Source organism: Diabrotica undecimpunctata, chromosome 10 (assembly GCF_040954645.1).
Source record: "Diabrotica undecimpunctata isolate CICGRU chromosome 10, icDiaUnde3, whole genome shotgun sequence".
Taxonomy (NCBI): Eukaryota; Metazoa; Arthropoda; class Insecta; order Coleoptera; family Chrysomelidae; genus Diabrotica; species Diabrotica undecimpunctata.
In genome coordinates, this window is record NC_092812.1 from 54,956,602 (window position 1) to 54,975,492 (window position 18,891).

General features: G+C 35.6%; 1 protein-coding gene across 5 annotated transcripts in view; it reads left to right on the forward strand.

The window, feature by feature from the left end:
• Positions 1-12,151, forward strand: part of smash (smallish) — a 124,510-nt gene extending 112,359 nt beyond the window's left edge. For all 5 annotated transcript variants that reach the window (XM_072546662.1, XM_072546661.1, XM_072546660.1 and 2 more), the window contains 6 exons: positions 2,990-3,196; positions 3,248-3,599; positions 3,734-4,089; positions 5,807-5,925; positions 5,979-6,157; positions 9,821-12,151. In XM_072546662.1, coding sequence (XP_072402763.1) covers positions 2,990-3,196; positions 3,248-3,599; positions 3,734-4,089; positions 5,807-5,925; positions 5,979-6,157; positions 9,821-10,008 — 1,401 coding nt within the window. In that variant the 3' untranslated portion in view covers positions 10,009-12,151. The remainder of the gene's footprint in view (positions 1-2,989; positions 3,197-3,247; positions 3,600-3,733; positions 4,090-5,806; positions 5,926-5,978; positions 6,158-9,820) is intronic.
• Positions 12,152-18,891: the final 6,740 nt, after the last annotated feature.

Below are 18,891 nucleotides of genomic sequence, written 5' to 3' on the forward strand. Positions count from 1 at the left end.
CTGTGGCGTCCTTGGGACTTTGCTATTTTTTTGCGATGCCTCCTCAACACAACCCACAATAATACTTATCAATTTTAGTACTACCCTAGTAAGATGTTATAGTTATAACAAAAACACTATTTGAACATTTATATTTTTTACTTTACCGAACCAAAGAACAAAAAATGAGATTGATTTCATAATATCAAATCGGAAAGATATTGTTCAGGATGTAACAGTATTGAATAAATTTTCAACAGAGAGCGAACATAGACTAATTAGAGCAAAAACCACTTTTAACACTGAAGTTGAAAGAACAAAAATGATCCTCAAAAAGAAAAGTGGAAGGTGTATGTTCCCAGAAGATATAACACTTTACGAAGAAAATATTAAGACTAGTTTGGATACACACGACTTAGAGAATATCAGCATCAATGAAATGAACAATAATATTACTCAAATATTGAAAGAAGCTGAAAAGAAATACTGTCCTCGTCCTGAAATAACAAAAAATTAAGCCACAACACAAAACATCTTCTAAAGGAAAGAAGAAAACTTAGGGAAAATCAGGATCATAACCAAAATGAACTAAGAATTTTGAATAAGAAAATTAAAAAGGAAGTTAGAAAAGATCTGAGACGATACAATACGATGGAAATAACTAGAGTAATAGAAGAAAACAAAAGCTTGAAAGTACTCAGACAGAGCATGTCCATTGGAAGAAAAAACGTCCACAAATTGAGAAATGAACAGGGGCAAATCATTGAGGATAGAATTCAAATTATGAATACGATAGAGAGTTTTTATAGACAACTATACAAAGAACAGCAATGTAACCGGAGTGGATCATTACCAAAGATAATCAATCAGGGATCTGAAATTTTACCGGACGTAACACCCAATGAAGTTCGAAGGTCAGTGCAAGAAATGAAAAACAATAAGTCCCCCGGAGGCGATGAAATAGTGGCAGATGCCTTAAAAGTGGCTGGAAAAAGATTATGGCAGGTCCTTGCCAAACTATTCACTAGATGTTTGCAGGAAGCAATAACACCAACCCAGTGGTATAACGCAGAAATTATCATACTTCATAAAAAAGGGGATGCTACCGACCTCAGGAATTACAGGCCCATAAGTCTACTTTCACATATTTATAAACTATTTACAAAAATAATTACGAAACGACTAGAAAATAAATTGGAATTTTATCAGCCCATAGAACAGGCGGGTTTTAGAAAAGGCTATGGAACAAACGATCACCTACTGGTAATAAAAAATCTTATAGAAAAATGCACTGAATATAATAAACCACTAGCTTTAATATTTGTCGACTATGAAAAGGCATTCGACACCGTAAATCAACAAAAAATGTTGGAAGCCTTGACAGAATGCCGAATTGACTATCGGTATATAAATATAATTAAACACATATACCAAAACGCAACAGCCAGTGTTAGAGTGGGTGATCGTCAAACCCAGAAATTCCCGATACAACGTGAAGTACGCCAGGGGGACACCATATAGCCGAAACTGTTCACTACGCTTTTGGAATATATTTGTAAAAGGACAAAACTGACCGACAAGGGTATAAACATAAACGGAGAAAAGCTTAGCCATCTAAGGTTTGCAGATATATTGTACTAATAGCTGATAGGATAGATGAGGCCAAAGAACTTTTAAATCAGCTCTACCTTTCCTCGCTAGAAGGGGGATTGAATATAAATATTTCTAAAACCCAGATGATGACAAATCTTGTAGTCAGCGAAGATATATGCGTAGGAACAAGATCCATAGACCAGGTAATGGCCTATAAATACCTAGGTCATGAGATTCGCATAGGAAAAGATAATCAAACCGTTGAGCTTCTCCGTCGTATAAGACTGACTTGGGCAGCCTTCGGCAAGCTGAACCATATTTTCAAATCGTCTGATATACCAATATGCCTTAAAAGAAAAACGTTTAATCAGTGTGTTTTGCCAGTGTTAACTTACGGTACGGAAACGTTGAGCATGACAAGGAGAACAGTTCAAAAGATCCGTGTGTGTCAAAGGGCGATGGAGCGTGCTATGTTGGGCGTTTCACTACGAGACAAGATCCCAAATCGCCAGCTACGACAAAGAACAGGAGTGGCTGATGCAGTAGAGAGAGTAGCAACACTAAAATGGAACTGGGCAGGTCACGTGGCTCGAATGACATATAATAGATGGACAAAGCGGATACTGGAATGGAGACCAAGAGATGATGCCTACCGAAGCAGAGGTCCTCCACCAACACGTTGGACTGACGATCTAAAACGTTGTCATAGGAATTGGATGCAAGAGGCACAAGATCGAAATAGATGGAAAATTATGAGGGAGATCTATGTCCAGCAGTGGATAAGTGAAGATTGAATGATGATGATGATGATTTTTTCTGTCTCGGGCACCATCCGTACACACGCCTACACAGTTATCCCAGTTAATATTATTTTCAGTCATATATGAGTCTAAAATCTCGAATAAATCAGTAGCTTTACAACTTTCACATATTTTTCTGCAAAATAACAAATCCTCACATATATTTGTTTCTTGTATGTACCGTACATAACATATCAATTGAGCATCATCATTACTATCAATCGCCTCGTCCAGTTGAATGGCAAATAAACCTAAAAGTTTTCCCACAATTTGCTCATTAATATCTTCTGCCATGTCGTGAATACGGCGACTAACCATATTGTTTGAAAGAGGTACATTTTTTATTTCTTTAGCTGCGGAGGTGTTAGTCTTTAGCTTTAGCGGAGGTGTTAGTCTTGTTAGTAAAAGTTTTTCGGAGAGCACTTATAGTAGGCTGATGTGCCGGTATGATTCCACCCTTTCAGGTAGTTTAATGGGTGTTATTTCAGCTAGTTTACATTGTGGGGGGAAATAGCTGATGTTCATGATTGAATTGAATAATTGTATTTAGTATCCAGTTCCAGTATTTTTTCTTAAAATATTTTGTGGTAATTTTCTATTAATAATTTTTTTTATAGCAAACAAACAGTATTACCTCAGAAGAAGACGAAATAACCAAAAAGGAAAGGGAAATAATAGAGCTGGTAGAAAAAGAAGAACAATATCGAGATATCGTAGATTACTTAAATAAAGAACCTGTAAATAAAGGCCTTAATTCAGAAAAAGATTCTGCTTATGAACCATCCCTTGGCAGTGAACAGTTTGATAGTCCTTGTTTTAATACAGTAAGTGAAACTTATTTTTCCTAATTTTTTTACTAATCTTGAATTTTGCAGCAACACTCAGATTTCTTAGACCAAGACTCAGAAGTACTGAAAGTTGAACAAGAACTTCGCCAGCTGGAACTGGAAGAACTGGAAAGACAACGCGAAAACATGTTATTTCGAGAGAGCAGAGCAAAAGCACATCTTCACAACAGACACTCTTTAGAAAATCTAGCGGACAAAATGTATCCATGTTACTTATACGAGAACCATATGGACTGTCGAAAATCGATGCCTGAATTAGCTATTCAAAACGCTTCTCTCGATTATGGACGTGCCCCACCGACAAACCATAGCTCTGCATACGAAAATATTAGAGATTTGGAAATGAGAGGATATGTCCAACCTGGACCGCTCGTTGATGGTGAGTAGAGAGCATCAGAGTTGCTTACAATCTCGTACTAGTAAATAAAATTGTAGTTTTAAATATCTAATTAAAAATTTTTTATAATTCTCGATGTTCCTTAGACTTCCTAAAGAAACAGTGTTTTTCTACAGGTAACCTAGGTATACCAGTCGACAGCAGGAAATCAATGCCAGACCTTCAGCAAGTCTATAAGAAATCCAGTCCAGAGCACCAGCGTCCCCTAGTCAAGCAAAGCACACGAATTCCTCTAGAACATAGAAAATCTATGCCTGAATTACAGTTAGATATGAATGCTTTGACTTTTAAAACTCCAAAACACTCAGCAATTCCTCCCAAGCCTTTGAGAGCTAAAGATTGGGCTATATATGACCAACAAAGTTCTCAACCAGTTTCCAAACAATTAGGTGTTTTGCACAGACGTGATAAGTGGCACCATTCGAAATCAAATAGTGAGGGTAGAAATTACAACCAACATTGGCTTATTCAGGTAAAAATACAAGTGCTTTTGTACTATTTTAACAGTATAGTTCAAATAAAGTTTCCATATTTAACCCCAATCGAATCAGTAACATATCTTGAATTTATGTATTGCAAATATTTGTCCTCGAGTGTTGTAATTACACAGGTGGACAAAATTTGACCAGTATTCGGTCCCAGAGATCAGAATATAGTTTTCAGAAGGTTTTTTGTGCGCCGAGTCCGAATCTAATCTCTAAATTGCCAACTAGGCCCTGGCTTCGTAAGATATCCTAAACTAAAAGTGCAAAAATAGCGGTTTTTTGCAGTTTCTAAGGTTATGTAGCAACATAATATAATTTTTTTCTCAGAAACTGTTATAACCATCTTAAAATAGACGGAATATACTTTTCAGAAGTTTTTTTGTGTGCTGAGTCCGAATCTGAGCTCCAAATTGCCAAATTGGCTATATTTTCTGAGATATCCTAAACTAAAGTGAAAAAATATCGTTTTTTGGCAGTTTTTGAGGTTATGTAGCATCGTAATAGTTTTTTCCCATAAACTGTTATGACCATCTTAAAGTAGATCAGAATAAACTTTTCAGAAGGTTTTTCCATTTTCAGTTATTGTTTGTTCTTCAGTTCCCACTATGTTAGGTATAGGTATATTTCCTGCACGGGTATTTAGATCTCCCGCTAATATTATGAAGTTGAATTAAAATAGTGATTTATTCATATTAGAGCAACTGCCCGTGAACCCCAGATCTTCGTTATTTTAGTTGAAAATTTGTCAGCGCATGCTTCCAACAGAGGTACGAAAGATGGTACCATTCTTAAGTTTCGGTTATCATGGCCTTGGCGGATAGACACACTGAGAAATTTTAAATGGGAACCTCAGTTTTTATTGCAGATCTGGATTCCTCATAAAAAAATAATTAAGTACCTTTCATAGGAACATTTTTTGAATTGTTGATAGATGGCGTTAAAATCGGAAAAAACGATTTATCCTGATATCCTAGGAAAATTATGGATACGGTTTATTATCTCGAGAAATATACCGCGCAAAACCACTCTCTGGGGGTGGGGTGGGGCAACTTTGAAATCTTACATAGAAAATCACATTTTTATGGCAGATTAGGATTCTAGGTAAAAGAATAAACAAGTTTTATCTGATTTTTTTTTCGATTCTTGATGACGGCGCTGTAATCACAGAAAAAACATGTACAGATTAGAAGGCTGCAAACTAATTTTCATGGTACTGAATACAGCTTTTTAAGAATGTTTTGTAGAATTAGAAACTGCAATAAAAAATGGGGGTTCCTGTTTAAGATATCAAAGTTGCAACAGTTCAGGATGTGGGTGTTTGGTGCCATTCGATAGATTTTTGATTAATATTAAATACGTGTTTTTTGATTTTTCATTCCGAAGTATATTTCTCGAGATATTAAGCCGTTTTTATAATTTTCCTAGTTTATCACGATACATCGTTTTTTTTTTTTTCGATTGTAATGCCATCTACCAACAATTCGAAAAAAATTCGAGTCCAAATCTGCAATCAAAATAGGAGTTCCCATTTGAGATTTTAAAGTTGTCCCCTCTCTGTCCTAGGGGATGTCTCGGGTTAACTGCCTCTTAGACTATATAGTAGATAATGGCATGAAGTTTTCCAGAAAATCTTAAATCGCAACAAAAGCAATTTGTGAAAACATGAATTATTTCAATTATATTTATATTCTATTATATTTCTAGGAAGCTGAACTGAGAAGGATATCTGATCAACAGAAAAATTTAGTAACTGCTAGACATCCAACAAGACAACGTAACCCAACTAGAATAACTAACGAAATGACACAGCCGTCCGTACAAAGGTAGGGTGACTAACTTGACAACAGCATCTTTAAAAACAATTTTTGGCTTGTAGGTCTGAACCAATTTACAAGGACGATTACATACAGAACACGTTCAGAAACCATCCACAATCAGTAAATCACGCACTACCAACCGTGGCCTACTCACCACCAGCTATGCCTAAGGAGTCCCAGGATCGAATTCTGAGTGTTAGTGGAAAAAAGAAATGTTCATATTGTGGAAATGAACTAGGTTTGTCATTTTATAATTTTGATTAAAGTTCGGTGTAACACTTTTAAAAATTTGATACTTTTCACAAGACCGGAGCTATTATGAAAAGAGAAATCATGGATGTCTGAATTCTGCAGCTAAATACCTGTCTAATGATGTACCACACATGGCATATTACCTATTTAAAATTAACTGTTTGTAGTACTGGAAGGGAGGGGTTTGGCACAGATGTCTATATTGTTAAAAGATGACCCCTTTGGAATAAGAGTAGACCTTTTTTAGCATTTTACCACAAATGGTAAATTTTTTTCTGTCAACCAAGATATCAGATCCATTTTTTTAGAATTACTGGTGGGTGCTTTATTAATTTGTACATTATGATATGACGCATTATCAGTAACAAGAACAGATCCAACAGGCAAACTGGGGATCAACTGTTCTTTCATCCATTTTTCATAATTTTCTGAATTCATACCATCATGATAATGTCCTGTCTTAGCTCCCGACTTAAAAATCAAAAGGGTATGAAACCCATCTCCCCACAGTGTGTCCTGCATGTACATAGGTTTCATCAACATATACGACTGACTTACCTTCGCTTTTTTGTCCAAATATTTAATGCGTAGAGCACGAATATCATTCCGTTCAATTAATAAACGTCGATTATCTTTCGTTTTCTTCCATTTAAATCCCAAATCTTTCACAATTCTGTAGAGAGAACTCACACTTCCAGTCCACTCGTACACCTCTTCAAGCCTTTTCTGCAACAGCTTCAGTGATACACGACAACGTTCAGTCTCATGAAAACGACGAATGGTATTTCTAATGAACTTTTTGTCATACTCCCTCAAGTCTGTCACGGTTGCTTTCCTTTTAGCAAGTGTTGTAGCTGTACGTAAAGATACTCCAGTAGCTTCACTCACACGTTGTTTAATACTGGTTCGATTATCTTCAGGAAATAGTATTTGCATATATTTAAATACATTGTAAACTATTCCTTTGGATTCTGGTGTCAATCTGATCTGTTTACTCGTGCTAATATTGCAACGCCACTGCATGGGTCTGATCATAGATATTCTATTGTCTGCGCGATTAACTATTTCGTGGAAGGGCTCGCTACTCGATTTGAAATAAGCTGTAGCACGCTAATTTATGCGTATGCATTTCGCTTTATAATTGAAGGGGTGAGTGGATGAAGGGAGTAAGTAACAAAAATGAGTTTTTGAGAAATTTAACTTCAAAGTTTTATCGCTGGAACTTTTTTATTAATCGATTTTTTAAACCGATTTTTTTTTATTCTCACAGGTAGGATATGTATAAATTTTATTGTAAAAACAAAAATCTCCCCGATTTTTAAAAACTTATTTGAAAAATATATATTTGTACTTACCTCTTTTATCCAAAAACTTTTTTGTGTTAGAAATTATGTCTATGCCAAAATAAAGGGGGTATGTGGACTTACCTCCTTTATCTAGGATAAATATTTGCATTTTCTTTTGAATAAGCGCTATAATCAGGAAAAAAATAACATGGATGTCAAATAAACACTTATATTTTTGGTTTTACAAAGGAATCACAAACACTGAATTTCTAAGCAGCTTTTTAATCAGTCTAAGGATATTGTACCACCTTCTTAAAATGTTTGTTGCTCTATGATGACTTCATAATACCACTTATCCCTTTCTGGAATGAAGCAAAGCTGTTCTTTTAGGTTGTCTACCTTTTCTTTGCTTAAGGATCCAGTATTTTGGATATGTCTTGGAATGTTGAATTGTTCAGGTAGAAGGGATGGGAAATTTCCTGCATGAGGATACAAACCATTTTGAAAGGTGTGTAGTAATCGTAAGACTCCTTGAAAAGGTATGATCCAAAGACATCTACGCGAATCCACTTGATTCCAGTTTTGAAATTAACATTTTCATTAAGATCTTTTTTTCTATTCATTAGTTTCATGGTTTTCATAATATTTTCCGTGTCTCTAAAGTGATGTTGCATGTCTATCACCATATTTTTCTTATTTGAAGAAACAATCGCATCACGATATTCATCAGAGATGTAAATGTTTTGATGTTTCTTTAGTCGTTTCTCAATATGTCCAAATGCTCTATCCGAGTCTAAGTACGAGTGTCCTACCTCTGGAAACTTGTGCTCAATCGTTTTAAAGATGCTTTTGCCCACAAGATACTGAAACAGATATACGATCAAAAAATTTTTATTTTGCCCGGCACACGAGTCCGTTCACAAAATTAGATGATCTTTTCCTTTGAAGGCTGGATGCACTTCGATTGTTCGTAGAAAACAACTAAAAATTTCCGAGCTACCTCTGGAAGCTTGATTTTCCGTCCATGTGCAGAAAACAGTTTTTTCCACATTTTTGGTTATTATGTGGATTCCTAAGTTGTAAAACCACATTTGTCTAAGATAAAAGGCTTTCGAGGTACTAAGCCTAGGTAGGGGCATAGTTTGCTGTAGATCCAATGTTACATACACAGTGTTCTCTGATTTGCTAGCAAATTCTCGATCTGCTTTTTGAGATTCAAACGCTGATTTGTAATTTTCAGCGTGCTCTTCATTACTTTTGCCAGAATCGCATGTGCTACATGTATCGCTTTTGGGATAACCAAAAGACAGATTAAATTCATCATTAAAAATGAATCGGTATGTAGCCTCTTTTATTTGAAATTTTTCATTTCTTCTTTAAAGTTTATGCATTCTAGGGATCGAAAGTTGCGGTGAAAGACATTTTTTGTGAATATTACAATGCCTGGAGTAGTGCGACTCTTCTGCTGGGAAACTGGAAATATGCTCAATGACGTAAGCAGCAACTTCAGCAGGGGTCTTGTTAGGTCTGACTGCGTGTTTTCCCCTTCTGTCCGGTTCAGGGGCATTTTTCCCTGATTTTATTGAAGTTTGAATCAGGTCAACCTTTTTCAAGCTGATTGCAAACAAGGAAATGAAAGCCCGTTTGCATACGGTAGTTTGCCTGCCACTACAAGTTACATTGTATTGGTAGGTGGCAGTTTTATGCTTTAAGGCTCCAGTTTTCTTTGTCATTGGTTCCCTTTTTTTAATGCCTTAAAAAGAAGGCAGTTTTTTGCATTTACATCTAGTTTGTAGTAGGAAGAGAATATTGATTCCCTTTCTTCTACAGTTATTGACTGTAGCTATACACAAAACACTTGTAGCGGCAATTTTCATTGCACAAAATCCCAGAGTTAACGGTTTTAGCGGATTTTACTTGGCCTATTTTAGAAATGTAGGTCATCCCTTAGGTCCTCCCGTAGGTTTTTATGTTCTTTGGCTATATTTGAATCAGAAAAAATGATATCACTAATGTTGCCGTTTTATTATGGCAGCTGACGAATACATGAAGGAGGTATGTCACAATTTTTATTCTCTTTGGTATGGATGAAGGAAGTAAGTACTTTATCTTGTTACTTACCTCCTTCATTCACTAGATATTTAAAGTAGTATGGTCAATTACCTCCTTCATACGCTGGCTATCTCAGTTATTTTAAATCATAAAAGGCTGGGGATAAGCGGAAAATTTAATTTAGCACTTACCACCTTCATACATGCGGATAACTCATTTTCTTAAAAAATGTCACTTACTCCCTTCATCCACTCACCCCTTCAATTAATTTAACGTAGTTTTCTTTTTAAGTTTCTTTTTTGTTGTTTTAGGAAGAGGCGCTGCCATGATAGTCGAGAGCCTGGGTCTTTTCTATCACATGGACTGCTTTAAGTGTTGTGTGTGCCACGTTAAATTAGGCGACGGCATGATGGGAACTGACGTAAAAGTTCGCAATCAAAAGTTACACTGCCACAACTGTTACTCCAGCGATGATGGTGTCAAATTCAGTTGTGTTTAATGTATATAATTAAAGATTTTTGTTATATGTATAATTTATATACGGTAATTTGTTTTGTATATTAGTCATATCGGTTGAAATGTAATTAAAATTTATATAGTTAAATCACTTAATGTTGAAAAGACTTTGATAGTATTATGGTCATTTGCAGACATGGAGGTCTTATAAAAATTATTTATAAATATATTGTTAATATTATATATTAATGTGTAAATACCTGGAGCGTACATTTGAAAATTTGTCATTTTGATGACCAGCAGTGCCAAAACAATTTTGTCTTCATAAATTTGATTGTTGACTGTATTTTATTATAACGTTTCGAGAGATAAAATACTTTTTAAGCAAAATGACCTTAAAACTGTCATCCATTGAAACTTGCACAGGTGCCAAATAAAAAAAAACGCACGCCGCCTTATGGAAATGCATCATTTATTTTTATTTCTTCACTCAAATAAAGTTACTTATTGTATTTAGAACCATGTTTTTAAGGATGGGTATATTTTTTATTTTATTATTAATCTGGCTACAAAATTTGAAAAAGTCATTCATTTTTGACGGTTGAATCGCAATTTGAGTGGATAAAATATATCATTCCTGTTTGTTAATTTAACTTAATATATATTAGTAAACTTCCGCTAAACCGACACGCTTGATAATCCGGTTTGTAAAGGCCTAATAGATAGACGAGGTTGGAAACACGAGGAAGAGGCCTATGTTCAGAAGTGGACTTTTGAGGTTGGATGATGATGAAAGGCCTAATATGAAAAGTGAGCTGCGAACTAAAATCGTGACAATGCCACATTGCACGAGTTGAATGTAGCACTTTTATTTATCGTTCTGCAAAATATAAAACTAACCAATTAAGTAGACATATTTCAAATCCTCAAGAACCTTGGAAATACGCATGCTCCAAAAAAATTGAATCTTAAAATCATTACCTATTTTCCTAATGCAAAAACTAGTTCGACTAGCTCCGTCTTGCTTTGAGAACGCATTGAAGAGAACTAAGTTTTCAGCAATGTCTGATTTTATTTGTAGATTGACGTTAAGAAATGAGTGCTTTAGATAAACTAGATTTTGAACTCAGTCTACAAGAGAGCGTAAGTCACTAATCTCCAATAATTTTCGTTTTTTTTTTAATTTATAGTGACAGAGGGAACTAGGCCAAATGAAAATCATCTAATATATAGATAATAGCCTCGTCAATCTATAAACTTAATATGTACTATTTAATTTATGGATTTCTTACGGTATGAAACAGTGCTTTTACTATATAACGTGGAAGTACTTGATAATTCGGCGAGCTTCTATGCCCGAACGTGTCACATTAAACGAAGTTTACTATGTATAATGCAAAATCCACTATTTTCCACTTTTCTATTTCTTTTTCTTTTTATAACATCTTAACCACTATTTACGCACCAAAAACATTTTTTAAAACTCTTGACTTATTGCATTTTCATTGTGTTCATTACATAATTCTCGTAATATGTCTGTCCTTATTGCTACTAAATTATGAAATAATATCAGTGTTGTGGAATAATAGTGTAATTGTTTTGCAAAATTTGTAACATTGCGTTTTTGGACTATGTTTAGATGTATTTTATTCGATTTTTGTGTTGACACTGATTAGTCGAATTTTTATGCAATTACAAAATCTTCACAAGCAGCACTTAATTAAACAAATCATGGTTAATCACGATTATACAAGGATCTATAGAAGTCCTTTCCCACCGCTTATTTTACATATTTTCATTAGTTGAACATGGTTAGTTTGCAGTTAATTTTGACCTAATGAATTTTATTTATGGGTTAACTGCTGAATGGTATATTCTCAAGAAAAAAGTCACCATGGTGGGATTTTATATTTGTAAAAGCATTAAAATTGTTAATCAGTAAGTGAAAAGAAATTGACAATAATTTTTGATTTTGTTACTTAAAATCCGTAAGGTGATAATTTCGGACACTTGAGAATTTGTTTGGTGAATATATTTAATAGTTTCATTATCGTTGATTTATATAGCTCTAAGAACATACCAAATTATTACAATATAAGAAGTCTTACTGACATACTTTTTACATATATTATATAAATCTATGTATAAAATATTAACTTCAATAAAGGAATTTCTTATTAACCAGGTTTAGGCTCTATGTTCATTATTAAATCACTCTCCTGTTTTTTTTATTTATTTTAATAAATTAAGTGAAGTTTAGAAGCAAAAAAGAAGCAAAAGCTATCAAAGTATCTTTGAAATGAATTAACTTATAATTATGAAATTGTGGAATACCAAATGATCAGAAGTACCAGAGCGCAACACCCACCAGCGCGTTCCGTCATCGAACAATACCGTAGCATTCCAACATCAGACATAGTAGTTCAGACAGAACTGGCTTCATAGCCACAAAAGAGATAACCCAAAAAGGTATAGCTGGGAAAACTATAATAATCTGCACAGATAGCAGACAAGCGCTGGTAACATTGAATAGACCACATGTCACATCAGGGTTAGTAATGCAGTGTCACGAGTCACTAACTCAAGCTTCGGATTGTAATAATATCATCCTGAGGTGGGTTAAAGGACACAGTAGGAATAAAGGCAACCGCATTGCTGACCAATTAGCTAGGAAGACAGCAGGCCTAAGACTCTTAGGACCTAAAGATCTTTTTGGTTGGCCAACTACAACAATCGCGGAAATTGTCAAATGTCACTCCCACGCGCAAACCGTAAAAAGATGAGAAGAAGGACAAGGATGTAGATTTGCCAAGGTAAGACTAAGTAACCTTGAAACGTCAGCATCAAAGAAGTACTTTTAAATGACCAGGAAAACCCTACAATTGACAGTTGGTTTTTTAACTGGTCATTGTCAACTACTGGGGCTAGTAGACACCTCTATACAGGAAGCGTGAACGAGAAGACGAAACTGTATATCCTATGTGAATGCCCGGAGTTATCGTTAATATGAGAGTACGCGTTCGGCGAGACCTGGCCCACGCCTGCCCACATAAGGGAATTGGCCACGGGTGAATTGTCCACCTTTCTAGAAATGGCAGGATGGACAATGAACTAATGACGATAACTCCCTGGGAGGATCCTTCTCTTTAAGTGCAGTATCGCAAACACGTAGCATCTCAGTGCTCTTACTCTCAGTTATAATCTAAGGTCTTTGTTGCAGAGAATTGTTTTCATTTTTACAAACGCATTTCTTGCTATTTCTATCCTGGCTCTTATTTCGGTTGTTTGATCATTATTGTCTGAAATCCAGATTCCTAGGTATTTGTATTTATCAACCGTTTCTATCGGTACATTTCCCAAATGTATGTTTGTTGGTTTATTCCACGTTGCAAAAGACAGAGAAACTTTTAGTAATGTGGTCGCCAACCTCTGTTAATGGGGACGGCGTAGGAAGAAGAAGAATGTTTGTTGGTATATTTGTTCTCTTTGTTATTATCTTGTTATTGTCTGTTTTATATTCATTTTTAGTTCATATTTTTCACAGAAACTCTGTTTTGTTTAGCAGTAATTGAAGTTGTTCAGCAGAGCTTGCCATAATCACGGTGTCTTCTGCATATCTTATGTTGTTAATAGACACAGATACAGAAACTTCGAGCTGCAGACTAGGTAATAGCTTCTTTAATAAAAAATTGTACAGGCCTTCTCCAACGGTGTTAGTCATTGGAAAATATTCTAGACAAAATTCTAAAATATCTATCGCACCATCAGATATTGACAATGCGTGTTTTGACAATCTCATTACTCTTAAATTGGGTTAAAATATTGGTTACCTATCTCATTTTGACATACTTCCCCAAGTAGTGTGGAATATAGGATGTTTTAACTTTATATTTACTGACATTATTAAGGTGTTCTGAATAAGCTGACACCAGTATCGCTGATAAGCAAAAAATCCTTTAACTACTTATTGCTGGCTCTGCTACGAATTTTGCGAATCAAATGAGTAATTTGTAAATGTGTGAGAAGAGACAACAGTGGACCGAGACAGTTTGCACTACACTCTTAATTCTTTGAACTATTCCATTGCAAAAATAGAATTGGATATTTTAAAATTGAGCATTAGACAGTTTTTTATTTTGAGAAATGCTTGATTGATAAAATTAGAAGCGGCATACAACGTTTGTTCTTCGAATAAAAAAACGCGAGGAGATCCGTTGATAATTTGGTTGAAAGATGAATTAACCTGCACCTTACAGTTTCTTTTTTTTGGTTCCGCTCATCTATTATTTATCGAATAGATGACGCAAGCGTCCAAACTTTCATAATAAATTATAATTTATTATAAGGTGATTAAACAAAATTGGGAATTTTAGACAGATAGTGGTCAAGAGATCAACATTGCCTTAAAATAAATAACACCAAAACAAAGATAATGGTTATCGATTAGGTAGTAAGAGAAATAATCCATCACCAGACATGAGAATGTGAGAGCAATACATAGAAACTCTTAACAAGCTTAGATACCTGGGTTCTTGACTAACTTCGGACTTTGATGCTGATTTAGAAGTTAAATTTCGAATAGAAAAGTTAAAAAGACTGAAAATATATTCCTAAGACTTAAAGGTACATCTTTGCGCAAACCAGAAGCCACCTCAGCAGTTCACGCTCAAGCTTTTAATCGGCCACAAGTCCCAAAGTTTTATCAATTATACGGACGCTTGCTAGAATGTGTTGGCTATATCTCCCTCTTTATCTAGACGGCCTTCTATTTTGCCTTTAAACAGTTGTATTCTATATCGATTTTCCCTCACTATATGTTCCAGATAAGACTTTTCCACTAACAGTCTTTAGCATTCTCTATCTTTGTTAACCCTCCTTAGAACTTCCTCATTAGATTTTCTTGCTGTCAACACTTCTTGCTGTTGTTTGTTGTGTTAATGCTGTTGGAACTTTCGTCCCGCCCATGATGATATTCCCTAGAAAAAAATATAAAAAACTAACCTATATACTCCTAATGGCATTTTAGGTGTAGCTCAACAATCAAGCTGGATAACCACTGCAATATTTATGAAATGGATAAAGCATTTCGAAAGTTTTATCAGGCACATCCTGGACGTGTTGTTAGGCATCTTCAAATCGCCGGCTTGTTCAACGAAGCAGATAGCAACGCAGCTACGGTACAAAATGCATGTCACGTATTTAAAAGCACTGGTATCTGGTCGCTTAACCCAAATATATTTCAGGATTATATGTACGAGCCCGCTGAATCCACAAACATACCGCTGGAAGACAACTTCAATGAACAGCCTCCTCAGTTTGCAACAGTAATGAGCTCTGTCGAGTCTGAACAGGTTTTGAAACAACCTTCACAACAAGCGGACGATTTAGTTCTTTTGTGAAAAAGATCCTTTTTAGAAGATTTTCTTTTGGGATGTTTCTTAAAACGGCAAAAATTGTCAATGGTACCCGATCAAATTTTATTTTATAGCTATGCAAAAATTTGTTTCCAAATCAATAAAAACCTGTCTATCGTTCCTCTTACATAAATAAAAAAAAACAACTTTTGAAATTATTCTAGTACCAAAATAAATTCCATATCCCGAAAATATGGATCAGCAACGACAAGCACAACTTGAATCTACAAAATCTAGTGTCAGGATAACAGAAACACGTGAAGATAGTCCAACTCTGTGTCCGTTACAACCAATTCAGCAATTTTCATTTCTATCTTCAAAATATAGCAACAGGATAACAGAAACGCGCAAAGGTCGTCCGATTCTCACGTCAGTCTCTCGTCACTTTACTTTGTACACGTCCACATAATGGCGTCTTGACAAAATTCTAAATATGTATTAACATTTTCAAGAATATTTAAAACTGAAAGTATTTTATGTAAAAGTATTGGTTTTTTATAGTAACTATAATATAATTTTAACGTTAGAAATATATTTTTTACAGTTTATTTGTATTTTATTTAAATATTAAATTAATTTTTGTACTAACTACTATCGCCACCTTTCATCAAAGGTTCGAAGTTTTGCTAGAACTGTCTCATAACGTTCTGTAATATGCTGAAGAAACAAACTGCAAAAAAAGAAAACTGCAATGGGCCGGTAAAGCGGCGTAGACTGACATTTCTCGTCGCAGTGTTGCCGATCTTACAAAATATTTGTAGTTTGTAGACAACTGTGTATTATAAATTTTATTAGAATCAAAAATGATAAAAGTCCAGTATAATAAATACTATTGATGGATTTTGTCTATTTATATAATAACTACTGGCTAAAATCGATTTGTTAGCGAAGTTTAATGCGCACCGGTCTGTCAGAACTAAACAACGTAGTATACTTGTCAACAATGCAAAAGGAATATATAACGACACTTTGTTAATATGTTAGAAGGTGGCGTTCGTAGCAAACATAACAATTTATTGAATTATTCTTTCATCAAAAGATTTGATAATTTAATTATATAATCAACTAGCATCTTTCCTGTTCTTCAGAAGTATCTGATTTTCTTACTAAAGCAATTTTTTTTGCCGGAAACCGATTTCTCAGACGATCTTGCAGGGTACCATATGGAATCGAGTAGAGACTAGCTGTTTTTCTAATTGAACTGGATTTTTGCTTAACCGCATTTAATGCTTGGTTCATCCCCTCCTCGTAGCTGTAGCGCCATTGGATGGATGGATTCATCCCCTCCTCTCTCCAGGAAGAACTGGCTGTGTTTCTTAGGGTAGACTGGGTACGGTTGTAACAATGGTTCACAGCACAGCTATTACAGCTGTAAGCAATGATCAAAACCTTTGATGTGAAGGAATGTTCATTTGTCTATAAATTAATGTCAAAACCAATAGCTTAAGTAAATCAGTTTTTGGACGGTATATGTCATTTAATTAAGTGTGTGCGATTGTTACAACCGACCCCGTACCGGGGGTGATTGTAACATGAATAGGGAACATTTGTAACATTACAAAATAATACATATAAAATTCGTTTTATTATTTTTAATCAGATTTATTAATCAAAAATACCAAACAAAATCGGAGTTTAAACAAATTATATATTTAATCAGACTCGTCGCAGTTTTGGCATATAATATCTACTGCCATCAGTACAGGCTACGTGAGACCATTGTTTGCAGCTATCTTGGCACTGAATCCCACTGTCTCCAGACTGACAAGCAAATAAGACAATAACATTCTTCTTCTGATGATGATTCTCCCGTTGTCTTTGATTATCTTTCCAGTAGATGATTCGAGTACTTTTTTTCTGTTTGTCTATTTTTCTAGCGTTTCTGTCGCTCTTCATACTCGTTTCTAGCAGCTTCCTTTTCAGGAGTATCTGTGTAGATAGCAGAGTTTTTGGTTTTCGACCTCTGTTTCCTAGGTGGAGCTTTAGGGCAAGGCCGTAAAGTCTGAGGTGAGAACACAGACTGCTTGCTGGTAGACGTTTCTGATTGCTGACGCAAAACAGCATCACGAGGAGAGATGTCTAATTCCAGATTCATTGTATCAGCTTGCAATTCTTGGCTAGGTTCTAGAGGTGTTTGTCTAGGCGGTGTTTTTGTTGCTTGGAGCTCGGCGATTTCAAGTGGTGTAAGCATTTGATGGTCAATGAATGTTTTGTTTTTAAGATTAGCTATGGCTGGACCACAAGTGGTCCTCTTCTTCAACAAATATGAAGCACTGATATCAAAATTTAACTTTACTCCCTCATCATCATGTAACCTCTTCTGTCCACTGCTGGACATAGGTCTCTCCCATTTTTCGCCACTCTTCACGGTTCTGTGCTTCTTGTTGCCATTTTTTGGATATTCGTCCAATGTCGTCCATCCAGCGTGTTGGTGGTCGTCCTCTGCTGCGTTTGTCTTCTCTTGGGCGCCAGTCAATTAGTTTTCTGGTCCATCTTGTGTCTGTTTACTCCCTCAAAGGTGTTTAACTACGATGAGATGGGAGTTTCTGTGGTCCATGATAATGCCTCAATGGTTCTGTCACAGAAGGGAAAAAAGTAGACTCAGTAAAATCACGTCGGGAGAGAGGGTCAGAAATGTAACTGTACTACTATCTATCAACGCAACAGGTGATGAATTTTTACCTCCATTATTTGTATTTGGTAGGGTTAAACTGGCAGAAGAGTTGAAGAAGGATGCTTCGAAGGGTACTATTTTTGCTTTGGCTAAAAATGTTTGTTCTAGAGTGAATTCCACTAAGGAAAGTCTGGCTCTTTTGATACTTAATGGCCACAGTTCTCACAAGTAATTATATATGCGAGAGACTACAATGTTCACATGAAAAGTTTAGTCCCTCACACCACTCACAAACTCCAGCCTCTTGACCGAGAAATAATGAGACCCTTCAAGACTGCGTACAATGAGGCTTGTGCAAGTGGATGAACCAATATCGTCCGACCCAAAGGGACATTGGTGGATTGGTTAAAACAGCTTCCAAGCAATTTGTAAGATGGAATTTGCAAAGTCTGGGTTTGCCTGTACCGATTTGTACACATTGCACAAGACGATTTTTACAGATCTAGACTATTTTGCTCCAGCTCACTTTTCTGAAGACAATAAAGCCCATAGTGACACAGTCCCCTGCACAACAACGCCTCCATCTGGACCACCATTGGCTGTAACAGACAGGTTTGATGGAGCTTTATCTACCTCTCCTGAAAAACCACTAAAATCGTGTTCCACAGTTGCAGTTTTTCCGGCCTGCAAATCTTCGACATCAAATAGCTCTACTGTGACAGCTCTACCTTTAGCTACTGCCAGCATTTCTAAATCCTGCGATGGAATTCACAGCCCCCTTATTTCAAATTGTGACGGACAAAGTTTCACCTGTAACAAACGAGGCTAGGAAGAAAATTATTCAAAGAAAGAGATGAAGTGAAAAAAATGAGATTTTGACTGGATCTCCTTATTAAAC